Below are 13,647 nucleotides of genomic sequence, written 5' to 3'. Positions count from 1 at the left end.
ATGTTAATTGAAGTTAAACTTCTATAACTGGTTAAGTTTGGCTTGTGAAGTACAAAACCAAGCAAATTAACCAGTCTCAGCAAAAAAATAATAATAACAATTAAAAAAATTAATAAATATGTAAAAGAAAGCAAGACCGAACAAACCAGGATAAAAACACGTGCTTGAAAAGAGTTACAGGAATGCTGCAAATTAAAGCCTGCATATAAAGGTTGAATCGATTTTTGTTAACTCTCTCTCTCTCTCACATGCAGAGTGCTTGGAAATCATCCTCGCTGAAATGTGCCTTTCTTTCTTTTTCTTTTTTCTTTTTTTATTTAATTTTTTTCAACAAACCAAAAACAATTCAAGGCAAATTGAAACAATATATATATATATATAGTTTTATAAATGACAAGAAGTTAGCGTTTTCCTAAACCGTTATGGTTTTGGCATAAGAAAAATTATTCATATTCCATTGCTTTTTCTAAATATTATTTCTAAAGACACATATAATTACTCATCGAAAACATCATAATTAACTTGTGTTTTCTACTAACTCCTCAAGTCAATATGAATAAATAAAATACAATATGTCATCAACATGTGAGTCACCCTCTTTACATCATATACATTTCAAAAAGAAAAAGAAACAAAGATTTAAACTTTTTCTTCCTTTTCGCAGCTTTAATTGTTTCTCGGTAAGCCTCTAATTTTATTTCAAAAGGTAAAATGTATATAATGGAGTAGTGGATGATCAAAATTAAAAATAAAGTTAAAAATACCAATCATTGTTTTTTTTTTCTTTTTTTTTTTTTTGCTGACCATATATTCGAAATATACATACAAATGGGAAAACAAAAAAAGAAAAAAATGATTTTGACATGTTATCAGGCATGAAAAAAGCACCCCACATTTTGAATCAGCTTAAAATCATCATTCCAATTTTTTTTTTTTTCTCACAAAAAAAAAAAAAAATTCTGATGGCACCGTCATGATGAATATATAAAGAGAAAGAGAATGGGTTTAATTAGGAGGCAAGTAAAGGGCCATTAAATTCAAAGCAAAATTTTTTTTTAAGAAAAATAGTAAAAAAGGACCATTTAATAGGCAGAGTCCGCGTTATGGGGGCATAGCAACAAAGCAGGGTGTCAGGTTTTGGCGTGCATAGCTGAGCAAGCTGGAAGGTGCTGGTAGTAGTGGTGGTGGTGAGTGTCTTAATGCTCTCCCCTTTCAAGAATTTAATGTAACATTTTCTTGCTTTGAAAGAAAAACAAAAAAAAGAAAAAAAAAAAAAAAAAAAGACTAGAAGGAGCATGGTAGAAAAGTAAAAGAAACATTGAGCCTTGGGGGGGAGGGAAAAAAAAAAAAAAAAAAAAAAGTAAAGTTTTTGCACCAGCTAGCACCAAGTAAGAACACTGAAACTACGTTTCCTTTCAGCTTGGGTCTTGTAAAGTAGTTTTATTTGTTTGGAAATGGAGTCTGAGACTCAAAGGCAGAAAAGTTTTTTTTTCAAGTTGTTAATTTGTTTAGCCTTTGGTTTTTGATGGGTTTTGTGGAAGTTTGTTTGCTGGTGTTTTTGGTGTTTCATTGTTATGCATAGGCTCTGTTATTGGGTCACTGTTCTACTGGACTCTCTAATCTTTGAAATTTGCTTGGTCTCTCACTTTTTTTTTTTTTTTTTTGGTTGTTTTTGAAGAAAATAATCTGGGGTTTATTTCTTTTAACCGGTTGTGCTTTTGGATTCTCTAGACTTGCTAGTTTTGGTTGATTTCGATCAGACAAAAAAAGGATTTTTTATATTGTCTCAATATTGGAACAAAATGTAACTAGTTGGAATTCTATAGATTTCTTGATTTGATGAAATGGGTCTCTTGGGTTTTGTAGGGGTTTACACGGAGAGTGGATTTTGGGGCTTGTCTTTTTGTTTCCTTCTTGATTTTTGCATATTTCTTCATGCAGATTTTTTTTTTTTTTTTAGTGTGTATATATTTCACTCTACAGCATGAAAAAATGATATCAGCTTTTTCATTATTATGTAAGATTTTGTTTGATATATTCTGATAGATTCCTCAGATTTCACTTCAACTGTGTAGTGATTTTGTTGTTGGTAGTTGATATTTGATTGATCATTAATATGTTATACCTTTTTTTTTTTTTTTTCTTCTGTGATCTTTCTCATTTATTCCTATGCTCTGCAAAAAAATAAAAGAGAGATGCTTGTTGTCTACCGTTTTAGTGGTTTCTTCAACTGATACCGAGATGCTGTTTTCCGTTGCAGGTTTTTTCAAACTTCAACGGTTAAAAAAATTAAAAAAATTAAAAAAACTGAAAAAATATAAACTTTGATTTGTTTATGATGCGGGTTTGGAACTTGAAGCTTTTAAAGGCCTCCAAAGAGGACTTGGTGACATGAATATTTTATTAAAAAAAAAATTTTAAAAAAAGGGTAACAAAGAAACAGAGTAATCAGAAAGAGAATAGATAAAGAAATGGTGGGTAGTGTGGTGTAGTCAGATTTGTGCTTGTGGGTTGTCTCTGGTATGAAGAATTAGTTTAGTGTTGAGAGTCTGCTGGCAATGTCTCCTGAGCTGACTTGGTGCACCCGGGCTCCGTGGGCTTTGCCGCCGACCAAGGAAACAGCCTCTTCTTTGGCTCTCTTGCTATTCAAGAGAACCTTTTTCTTAAAAAATTAGACAACAACCTATCCTCCTCTTTCCCTTTTTTTTTTTTTTTTTTTTTTTTTCTTTTCTCTCTCTTGCTCAGACTTTCTCTGGCCTCGATTGCTGTCAAGATTCGGTCATACCCTCCACAGCATATATCCTTAACCCCTTCTTTGAGATCCTACATTTATTTATTTTTATTTTTATTTTTATCCCTTGAAGCTCAGTGAGGTTGTTGTATTCACAAGTTGAGTCCCCACCCAACAAGACACCTGGGGGTATTTATTTCCATTTCTGGTAACTTTTTCCTCAAATGGGTGGGCATGTTTATTGGTGGTGAGTGGTGGTCTTTGTTAAGTCTTTGATTAGTAATTATCAGTTTGAGTAGTGGGGGAAGCTTATTTTAGGAACTTGGGGGAGCAGATCTATTTGCTTGCCAAGATGAAGTTTATGAAACTTGGATCGAAGCCGGATGCATTTCAAACCGACGAAAACAATGTCAGGTAATATATTTCTTCTGGATTCTTCTCTAATGTTTATGTGTTCCTTCCTTTTTTTTTTTTTTTTTTTTTTGGTAATCTGGTTAAAAATGTTACTGATGACCCTTTGATCTCTCTCTCAATTGCTTTTCTGTTCATATTAATAAAAGAAGAATAGAAAAACGTCTTTTATTTATTGAAATTGCAGGGACCCACTCCCTTTTTAATCAGTGGGGGAAGGGAGTTGTGAAATGTTAGCTTGATTCTGGGAGATTGTATGTAGGTATACCATTCGTAGCTCATAAAGGTTGAAAGCTCCACTTGGCAGCTTGAAACAATGAAGAAGTGCTTTCTCTTAAAATAAAATATTAGCAGGGCTGGGAATTTAGCTGTTTGTCAACGTTCTTTTTGAGTTTTCCCCAATTTATGGCCTTAATTGTAACAAGTACTTGGTAGGTCCATTTCAAAAGTAGGCAGCTTTAACTTGTATTTCAGCATGTGATACATGTAGGTTCAGCTGTTATTGTAACTCTGAAAATGCCCATTGTGATATTAACAGAAGTGCGAACTTGGCAGAAATTGATTGCTTACCAAAAAGTCAGTAGAAATTAACTCGAGAGAGGATTGAAGGCTTCAAAAACAAGCATTAATAGCATGAAAACATGATACATGATGCAGATTACAATTTGATGTGTCAAATTTTCGAATCGTGCTTGTTAGTAGAGATCAAAAAGCCATAATTGTGCTAGATAAATTATACTTTTTTGAGGTTTAATCTATGATTGTGCAATTAGAAATCGTTCTGTATTTGCTTTAGCTACAAGAGTCGTTTGAACAGTCTGAAAGAACCTTTGATGTGCAGGTATGTGGCAAGTGAATTGGCATCAGATATCACTGTTATTGTAGGAGATGTGAAGTTCTATTTGCATAAGGTATGATGATCTTTTTACAGAGCTTTATCTAGATGATAAATCAAGGTTGTCATAATTATTTCAGTCTTCAAGTTTTCTTGCATTCCATGATGCAATATGGTACCCAATAGCTTGCTTTATGGATTCAAGCATTTCATGTTGAGTAATACTTACATCTACAATTTTGTAGTAATTGCAAATCTTGGTTGCCAATGATTTCTGTCCACTCAGCTTGTTCTAGAAAATTTTGAGCTTCGCATGAACTAATGATCAGAGGGCGTAAGCCAAGCTTGCAATTCAAAGAGGAATTGAGCTTGGCTTATTGTTTCCTTAGAAATTGTTGAGGTTTTAAAGTTTAAAGACAAAATTACGAATATAAGCCTCGTAGTTGATGCTTTTAAACATCAAGATAATCTATCAAGTACTATGGTACTTCTTTTTGCTAAAAGAAGTACCTTAGTACTTGATAGATTATCTTGATGTTTAAAATTTCTAATTTTTCATCCCAAGTTTAGACTTGATATTTTTTAATCTTTATCCAATCTAAAATCAATCCTAGCACATATTTTTGTGATTCGAATTATTATGTAGTGCACTCTTTAGTATCTTTTAAGTTACACCCCAGTATATTGTGTAGCTACCTGCATTCATCTTGTGATATTGATAGAATGAAAATATGGCTTGTAGTTTCCTCTCCTGTCAAAGAGTAGCCACTTGCAGAAGTTGGTTGCAACCTCTAATGAAGAAAACAGTGATGAAGTTTACATCTCCAGCATTCCTGGTGGCCATGCTGCCTTTGAGATATGTGCCAAATTTTGTTATGGTATGATTGTCACGCTAAATGCTTACAATGTTGTTGCTGCTCGCTGTGCTGCTGAGTTCTTGGGAATGCATGAGACTGTTGAGAAAGGGAATCTCACTTACAAAATAGATGTCTTTCTTAGCTCTAGCATTTTTCGTAGCTGGAAGGATTCAATCATTTTTCTTCAGAGTACCAAGTCACTCTTACCAATATCTGAGGAATTGAAATTGGTCAGCAATTGTATTGAATCTATAGCTACCAAGGCCTGTCTCGATGTTTCCAAAGTTGACTGGTCATATTCCTATAATCGGAAGAAGATCCCAGAGGAAAATGGTAATGATCCAAACTTGAATGGTGTCCGAATCCGTCCTGTACCAAAGGACTGGTGGGTTGAGGACTTATGTGAGCTTGAAATTGATTTATTTAAGCAGGCTTTAACAAGTATAAAGTCCAAATCAGTACTGTCTAATGAAGTAGTTGGAGAAGCGTTGAAAGCTTGTGCTTACAGAAGGTTACCAGGTTTCAGCAAGGGTATGATCAGGTGTGGAGATAATATAAAACATCGATCAACTGTTGATGCAATTGTTTGGCTGTTGCCTGCACAGAGAGGCAGTGTCTCTTGTAGCTTCTTGCTGAAGTTGCTGAAAGCAGCCATTTTCGTCGAGTCTGGAGATATGGCTAAGGAAGAACTGTTAAAAAAAATAGGACAACAGCTGGAGGAGGCCTCTGTAAATGATCTTTTGATACGAGCAGCAGAAGATGAAACTATGATGTATGATGTTAATACAGTACAAAGAATTGTTGAAGAGTTTTTAAGGCAAGATCAGAATGCTGAGATGGAATTATTAGAAGATGGCCATGAACTTCAGAAGATAAGTCCAGGGATTTTATCAGATGCTTCCAAGTTGATGGTGGCCAAACTGATCGATGGGTACCTGGCTGAAATTGCTAAGGATCCCAAGTTACCTTTATCAACTTTTGTCAATCTGGCTAACATGGTGTCAGGTATCTCACGGCCTGCTCATGATGGGATATATCGAGCCATTGACATGTATCTGAAGGTAAGAGCTCCCAAAAACTGTCCTATATGCTGAGTTAGTCAAGGTTAAAATTCGACATACATTTCATATTGCAGTGCCGCTCCCTTATTGGAGGTTTGGTTTCAATTCCACCTATATATAACAAAATTTAATGTGGAAATCGGTTATGCACATGCCATTCAGTGATGAGCTATTCTTTTTATTCTATTGTGATCAAACTTGTGTAGACTTGCATAGCTGTTGATAATCTTCTACTTGAACATGTTCTAATGCAGGAACACCCTGGGATCAGCAAGAGTGAGAGAAAAGGGATATGCAAACTGATGGACTGCAAGAAGTTATCAGTTGATGCTTGCATGCATGCAGTGCAAAACGAGAGACTTCCGTTGCGTGTAGTAGTGCAAGTACTCTTCTTCGAGCAGGTGAGGGCTGCTGCATCATCAGGAAGCAGCACGCCTGACCTACATAAAAGTATGAAGGATCTGAATGGTGGCTCACATGGGAGCTCAAGGTCTGCAACAACAAACACAGACGAAGACTGGGATGCAGTGGCAACAGCTGAGGAACTCAGGGCCCTAAAGAGCGAACTAGCTTCCTTGAGATTGAATAACCGTGAGAGGAATGGTGGAGATAGCAAGAATGGTGTGGACAAGGCTACCATTAGTAAAATGAGAGGGTTACTCAAATCCAAGAAGATCTTAATCAAGCTCTTCTCAAGCAAAGGACAGGGCGAGAATAGTGGTTCTGATTCTTCAGAAAGTCTTGGTTCTGCTAACCCAGAAGAAGCTAAATCCACACCTTCCAGAAATAGAAGGCATTCAGTCTCTTAGTAGAAGAACTTTTGACACAAAAATTTAGGTCCTATTCTTATTTTTTATCCTTTTTTCTCTGACATTAGAAACTTGAGAACTATGGTTGTCTTTTAATTGAGCAAAAGAAATGAAGTACATAAAGTTTGGAAGAACAGGTTTTGGTTGATTTGAAGAGAAAATTGCTGCCTGTGAAAAAATTTTTAAAAAATAAAATAAAGTAACTATCTGAGGAATTAAGAAAGGTGACACTAGAAGAAAATGCTTGTAACTGTGTCATCAATTCATCAATGTGAGACTTACTCCTATCCTCTGGCCCAGTAAGGCTATAGTTTGATAGGCATTTTGTTTCTTAGTGGTTGAATTTCCAATCAAACAGGTTATATTCTGGATACTCCACATGTCATTTTTGGGTTAGAAACTATAAAGTATTATAATTAGACCTAAGATGCCTTTTTTTTTTTTTTTTTTTTTTTTTTTTTTCTGGGTTGTGGGGAAAGGGGAGCTGGTCAGTTGGAACCTCTATATTATCCATCAGAGTCTCAAAATAGGTTCCAAATTAAGCAAGTAAACAAGTCTTGCATCAAGCATGTACTTGGTCTCCTAATATAATATACAATGTCCAAAGAATAAAAATTAAAAAGCAAGCACGCACTTAGAATTTCTGACCAATTAGGCTATGGTTAAGTACACGAAGAAGCCGTACAAATATATATATATATATATATATATATATTATTCCTACCCCATAAACCAATTGAGGTAGGCATTTTTCGTTGAACCTCCTCTTGTATTGGTTTTTTTATAAATGGAAGTTTTATTCTTCCGCATATGATAAGGGAATAGATTCTCTCCTACTTTTATTAATAAGAGTTTTATCAGCTTTGGAAGCTGGGATAACAAGATATATTAGCATTATTAAACATGAGCAGTTAAATATATATCATTGTAGTATTATAAATTTAGAATCTATACACAATCACAGAAAATTGTATTTTAATTAAATTACTAACTTTTAAATGCAGCAATTGATAAATTAAATTTTTAATCTTGTAAAATAGAAAACAACGTAATAATAATGCCTATAGACATATTACTCTCAAACCACTCTCATACGGATTTTTAAAAATCCTAGTCACAAAATATCTGTTTACTTACCATAGACCTTTTTATAGTCTCCAGACTTACCCATTAATCTTAAGACGCACAAAAAATAATAATAATTTAATAATATAATAATAATAAAAATATTGATAAGTCAAAATAGATTTTTTAAAAGGAGTTGGTCCTCCAGTTCAATAGGTCAATCGGAGTATTACAAAAAATGTGTGATCAAAAACCCTACTACGAAATAATAAACAAGTCAGTCCTATTAATGGTATAAATAAACCTTGTAAATAAGTAATCAATTATGCTAAGTCCACAAATATTTATTTATCTAACAAGATAAGCCAACGGGGTCCTACGAAAATTTTATCAACAGTATTGGCAAATTAAGAAAAAATACCTTGTAGTTAAAAAGTTACCTCAAAAACCAATAAAGATGTGTATATATATATATATATATAGTATATATATTTTCTCTGCTCACCTTGCAAAATTTGAAAACTAGAAGAGGATAAACCATTATAAATACTGAAAATATGCTTGATATACATAGTTAGACTCATCATCTATAAGCATGCATAAATTTATAGAATTGATGACGACCTAAGCTGACATGAAATCAAAGCTTTGTTTTCAACCCTTTTTTCTTTGAACACCTCTTAATACCTTGACTTACCTTTGCATGTACAATTCCTATTTTATAGTTAATGTCATCTTAAAACTAGACCCCAAAAAAGAACAAAAAAGTCAATATTTAAACAAAGCCGTTTATATACATATTCGTAAAAAGAAACATACTATTAGTAGCAAAGAGTCATATTCACACACAGCAAAGTTGAACCAAAAAGGCTTCTCTTCACACTTCTTTTGCTGTGTGTGTATATAGTTTATTTTGAACCAAAATTGGATTGCCTTTTAGAATTCTCTCGGGTCCACAAACAAGGAAAGGCCCGGAGGAGATTTGGTCCAATCCCCAAGAGGCCCATCTCCATAATCCTCAACAAGCCTCTTTATGCACCATACATCCTCGGGACACGATAGCCTCTTCCAGTGAGGTATTCCCAATCTCAACGGCTCTTGTTTTGCCACCTCACTCGCCACCACTCCACAACCCAACTCCCTGGCCATATTGTGTGCGTGTCCACACAGCGATTTCACTATTCTCTCCGCGCGTGGGCCTTCCCCTCCCAATCCATACAAGAAAACCAACCCGAACGGCCTGAACACCTGAGGCACCGAAGGCAGTCTCAGCCAAGGCAACGCCTTATCCACCACGCGCGTCGTCTTCGCCGCCAATCGACGTGCGCGAGACGCGCCTTTAATTTCCAACGTGAACGCTTCCTTACAGTTCCATACGCTTAAAACGGCCCACGACTCGGGCGGGTCAGAAAGGAACTTGTCGAGACCCGGCCATGACTCGGCCGAGTAAGACTGAGTTGGAACACCCAGATAGGTACCAAGATTGAGCTTGTTGTTAACGATTCGGTCTATGTCCTGAGGGAAAAACTCGGTGGTGGAGAACCGGCGGCGGTAGAGACCCTGCGCTTCAGTGGGGGTGAGTTTGATGATGGCGACTTGGTTTCTGTCCGTTTTGACTCGGTGAGCGAAAACCGGTTGGACCAGAATGGAAGGTGTACGGAACTTGGTGTAGTGGCATTTCTTAGTAAAGAGATGGAGAGAAGGTTTGTTATCAATCTCAGTGGCCATGTAGGAGTATTCTGCACCATTTTTTATGAACCAATCCTCCATTTGATTAACCAGCTTTGTCCCAATTCCTCTTCCCCTGCACTTATTAAAAAAAAGTACATATTCAGGAGACAAAAAAAAAAAAAAAAAAAAAAAGAAATTTCATATAAAATTTTTCTATATAGCATGTGCATGTAAGCTCTAAATATACAATAATAGTGTATTTTTTGGGTAATTTTTTACTAAGGTGATGTAGCCCCAGTTTATGGTGAGACATTAGTCACCTACCAAGTATGCCCTACTGCAAATTCACCCAAAACAAACAAAAAAAGTATGCGCTATTGGATTAAAATTGTGCAAATAATATGATTTTTGGAAGGTAGTATGTTATTATTGGTAATAGGATGAGGCTGAGCAGAGACTAGATATGTATAGGATATGTATGTACCTATGAGAAGGAGAAACTCGAAGGCCAAGAATGGAAGCGAGCTTAGTGCAAATGGGAGTGAGGGATTTATTAGCGGCCACATGATGATCATCATCATCACCATTGTTAATGCGGGTATTAAGCTTTCTACTACTACTGGTAACGGTTTTGATGCAACCCCTTATGATCCCAACGATCTCTTTTGAACCATAACCAATTTCAATTTCAGCAACCTGCTCATAATAATTACCATCATCATATAAAACAATAAACCCAAAAAAAAAAAAATTTAATAAAAAAATTAGGAGTAGTTTCAGTTACACAAGAGAGGAAGAGAGTGAGTGACGCGTAGAAAATTAAAAGGTAAAATTAAAAACTGACCAGCATGAGGAAAGAAGGTGAATGCCGGATTCTGCAAATAGGGTCACCTAAAAGATCGGTGAAGAGTGACATTTTCCCACTTGAACCTGCCTCACACATCCTCTCTAGCTCTTCCACAGCTTTGGTGTCTTTGTTAGGATTCAACTCTCTTATCACCACTATCATTTTTTCCTCCTCCATATATATATTCACAGATCAATCAAAACCCAGCTAAGATTTTCAGTAAAATGAAATTAATTTTTTTTTTTTTCAAGGTCCCAAATTTCTAATCTAAACTTTGAACCCACCAAGATATTACTGGACCAACCTCACTTGTCAAAAAGGGAAAGATTAAGAAGGATGATATGAAAAACAAACTGAATGAAGCAGTACATATATAGTGAAACGGAGAGAGAGAGAGAGAGAGAAAGAGAGAGGTACTACTAATCGTTTGGGCTACCAAAGGAATGGAGAAGATGATTATTCCCCCTTTTTTTTTTTAATTTTTTATTTTCAATGTATGGTATTATTTATTTTTTTTCTCATGTACGGAATGGGAATTGTATAATCATTGGAGGAAGGAAGAGATACCAATGCTTAGCCTTTAATAAATTTTATTTATTACTAGTTTTTGCGGGGTCCTTTTGTCTCTCTCACTAACATAAAGAAATAATTGTTATCGGTTATGAAGCTTATGAGGAAACGACAAGTGTAGAGGAAGAGAGTAAGTGGAAATGGCGGCTGTGGCTGCTGAGCTCATTAAACCTTCTTTTTTTCCCATTTTAACGTAATAATTTTCTCTGAGAAAAATATGAGAAGCAATCATACTTTTTTTTTTTTTTTTTTTTTGCCTTGGGAAGCCAAATAGTCCCACCAATATGCTATGTAGCTCATTTCCATTGGTGGTTTCGTTTTCCATAGCTTTTCGATTTTTATTTATCATCAAAAACATGTAGATGGGGTGATTAATCAAGGAATTCATGGGCATGATTGAGACTGCGATTATTGCAAAATCTGTGGAATTTTCCTTTGTTAATAATGTCGGTAGGAATTAAACAATAAATATTGGTGGATACTTGCTATCTATCTCGTCGTGTTACATATATGTACCATGATATTATGTCACTACTTTTATATATATATATATATATATGGTACCACCGATCCATATGTGCATCTATATATGCTTACAGGTGTCTTGGAGAGGTACTGAAGTAGTGGATTCTTTTGTTGGCAGTATTCAAGATAGATATCGATATAGACATAGATGGATAAAGATATATATATTAAAAAAAAATAAAAATAAAAAGAATATATATATATATATATATATATAATTGAGAGCCAGTTTATAGTAGGCATCTAAATGCCCATAAACAATAAATAATGATAGATGGTTAGACATACTACATAAAATGTGCAATATCATTCATCATGCGAAGATAATATATATACATCATCTATGGTTAACTTTTGTATTTGATAATTTTATTATAAGATTCTAAAATGGTAATTATTGGGTTTCTTTCTTCCTTTCTAGAGCATGCATCTTCTTTATAAAAAATGATAGTTTTTAAAAAAATAAAAATAAAATAAAATAAAAATAAAATAAAAAAGCTAGACCTTAAAAGGTACAATTAACATCTTTTAAAAATTGCTCCAAATTATAGAGCTTCTTTGGCAGAGTTCTTTTTGTTTAACAAGGAAACCATAACGGAGTTTTTTTTTTTAATTTTTTTATTATTATTTTTACTGTTTTTAGCTGGAAGAGGATCAAAGTTTGGAAGATAGGAATATTTGGCTTAATTAATATTAATTAGTGGAGGCCAATAATTGAAATTTAATGGCTATTTATTGGAGGAATTCAAGTTAAACGGATAATTGAAATCACGAAGAGGTCCATGGCAGCCAAATCATAAATACGAAGTCTCATTTTACAAAAAGTGGTCGAGGACATAATATCTCTACCAAATTAATTGTCTCTACCTAAATTTGTACAAAATGATCAATAATATCACAAAGGGGTCGAGGTACCTGACGCCACTATGCAATCTTTTCTATAGGATTGAGAGTGTATATATATATATATATATATTTTTTTTTTTTCAAATATTATTTCTGAATAATGATCTAAATTTGAATATTTTTGTTCATAATATCAAATAAATATACATAGTAGAATAGGAGGATTTAAACAACATGAGATCAAATGTAGCTATTAATGCGAAAGTTCTATATGGTGAAGTTACAATAAGTCGTGGTTGAAATGTTTTTGAATATTTTCCATACGTTGATGGAATTAAATTGTGATATTATGGGAAAACGGTCATAGATTTAATTAGCTATTCTAGCTTGGTATAATTATTTTAGTAGTATAATTTTTGAAAGGAAAAATAAAAAAATAAAAAAAATAAAAAACCGTAATTAAAAAAATAAAAAAAAAACTTTATTCTTTTTGTGTGTTGGTTGGAGGATGGCCATCTTGGCTTCAATCTCTGCTAGACTATGATGTATCTCTTTTTTCTTCTTAACGGAATCAACTTCTTCCAAAAAAATGAATAAATAAAAAATAAAAAAACCTACTTCGTGTCCTTTATCTACATAAGAAAATTAGTGTATGTTTGTTAGTGGTTTTTATTTATTTATTTATTTTTTTTGTCATTAAAAGCTTTATTTGTAAGCTAAAAGCTTTTACATTAAAAAATAAAAATATTTGATAAGAATAAATTAAGTATCTATTGAGAAAAAATAATTTCTTAAACTGTTTTAAAAATTTTTAAATTTTATATTTTTTAAAATTTTTTTAAATTTATATAGAAATTTAATTAGCATTTAATACAACTTAATAAATATTAATATAATTATTTTTATCTAAAATCAAATATTTATTTTTTTTAATAAAAATTTTTTTAAAAAAATTTTATTATATAAAATTATACAAATTAAAATTCTATTTTCATATTCCCACTCCTCGAAAACCAAAAAACACTTTGGGATTTTGTTTTGATAGCAAAAAGATATTCGCAAAGCTTGAGGCAATTCTTGCCCCAGCCCCCTTCTAAATAACATTAAAATTAGTTGGGCGCCGATTCTAATTTGGACCCTTGCCAGCCCAATGGTTCACAGTAAGACAGTTTTCCAAAGTCCCTTTGGATGTTCGAATTGTGAGACACAGCCCAAGGCCCAAACAACAACAATCAGTCAATACTTGGACGCGGAGAAATGTTAAATTGTTGTATATAAAATAATATTAATTCCTAAAAGGAGGCCCAAAAATCCACTCATTAGATAATTAGTTTTGTTATTTATCATTATTATTAATGATAATTATCAGTTTATATAATAAATTTTTACTATAACATTGCATTTTATTAATTTTTATAT

At 33.5% G+C, this 13,647-nt stretch overlaps 2 protein-coding genes across 4 annotated transcripts; one reads left to right on the top strand and one right to left on the bottom strand.

The window, feature by feature from the left end:
* The first annotated feature begins 1,038 nt into the window (after window positions 1-1,038).
* LOC107426835 (BTB/POZ domain-containing protein NPY2) lies at window positions 1,039-6,838 on the top strand. Of its 2 annotated transcripts, none has more exons than XM_048481571.2 (5): window positions 1,039-1,187; window positions 2,261-3,145; window positions 3,984-4,053; window positions 4,720-5,895; window positions 6,150-6,838. In XM_048481571.2, exons 2-5 carry the CDS (start codon window positions 3,084-3,086, stop codon window positions 6,702-6,704), a joined length of 1,863 nt encoding a protein of 620 aa, XP_048337528.1. In that variant the 5' UTR covers window positions 1,039-1,187; window positions 2,261-3,083; the 3' UTR covers window positions 6,705-6,838. The 2 variants fall into 2 exon arrangements, with proteins under 2 accessions (XP_048337528.1, XP_048337527.1); XM_048481570.2 differs by lacking the exon at window positions 1,039-1,187 and adding an exon at window positions 1,241-1,388.
* A 1,685-nt stretch (window positions 6,839-8,523) lies between these two features.
* Window positions 8,524-10,771, bottom strand: LOC107426844 (probable N-acetyltransferase HLS1). 2 transcript variants are annotated; one of them, XM_016037139.4, is made up of 3 exons: window positions 10,285-10,771; window positions 9,925-10,136; window positions 8,524-9,573 (listed from the first exon to the last, which is right to left on the bottom strand). In XM_016037139.4, exons 1-3 carry the CDS (start codon window positions 10,462-10,464, stop codon window positions 8,706-8,708), a joined length of 1,260 nt encoding a protein of 419 aa, XP_015892625.3. In that variant the 5' UTR covers window positions 10,465-10,771; the 3' UTR covers window positions 8,524-8,705. The 2 variants fall into 2 exon arrangements, with proteins under 2 accessions (XP_015892625.3, XP_024932702.3); XM_025076934.3 differs by lacking the exon at window positions 10,285-10,771 and having other exon boundaries at window positions 8,524-9,578; window positions 9,925-10,064.
* Window positions 10,772-13,647: the final 2,876 nt, after the last annotated feature.

Source organism: Ziziphus jujuba, chromosome 9 (genome assembly GCF_031755915.1).
Source record: "Ziziphus jujuba cultivar Dongzao chromosome 9, ASM3175591v1".
In the NCBI taxonomy this organism is placed as follows: Eukaryota; Viridiplantae; Streptophyta; class Magnoliopsida; order Rosales; family Rhamnaceae; genus Ziziphus; species Ziziphus jujuba.
This window is presented reverse-complemented; position numbering and strand designations above follow the sequence as displayed.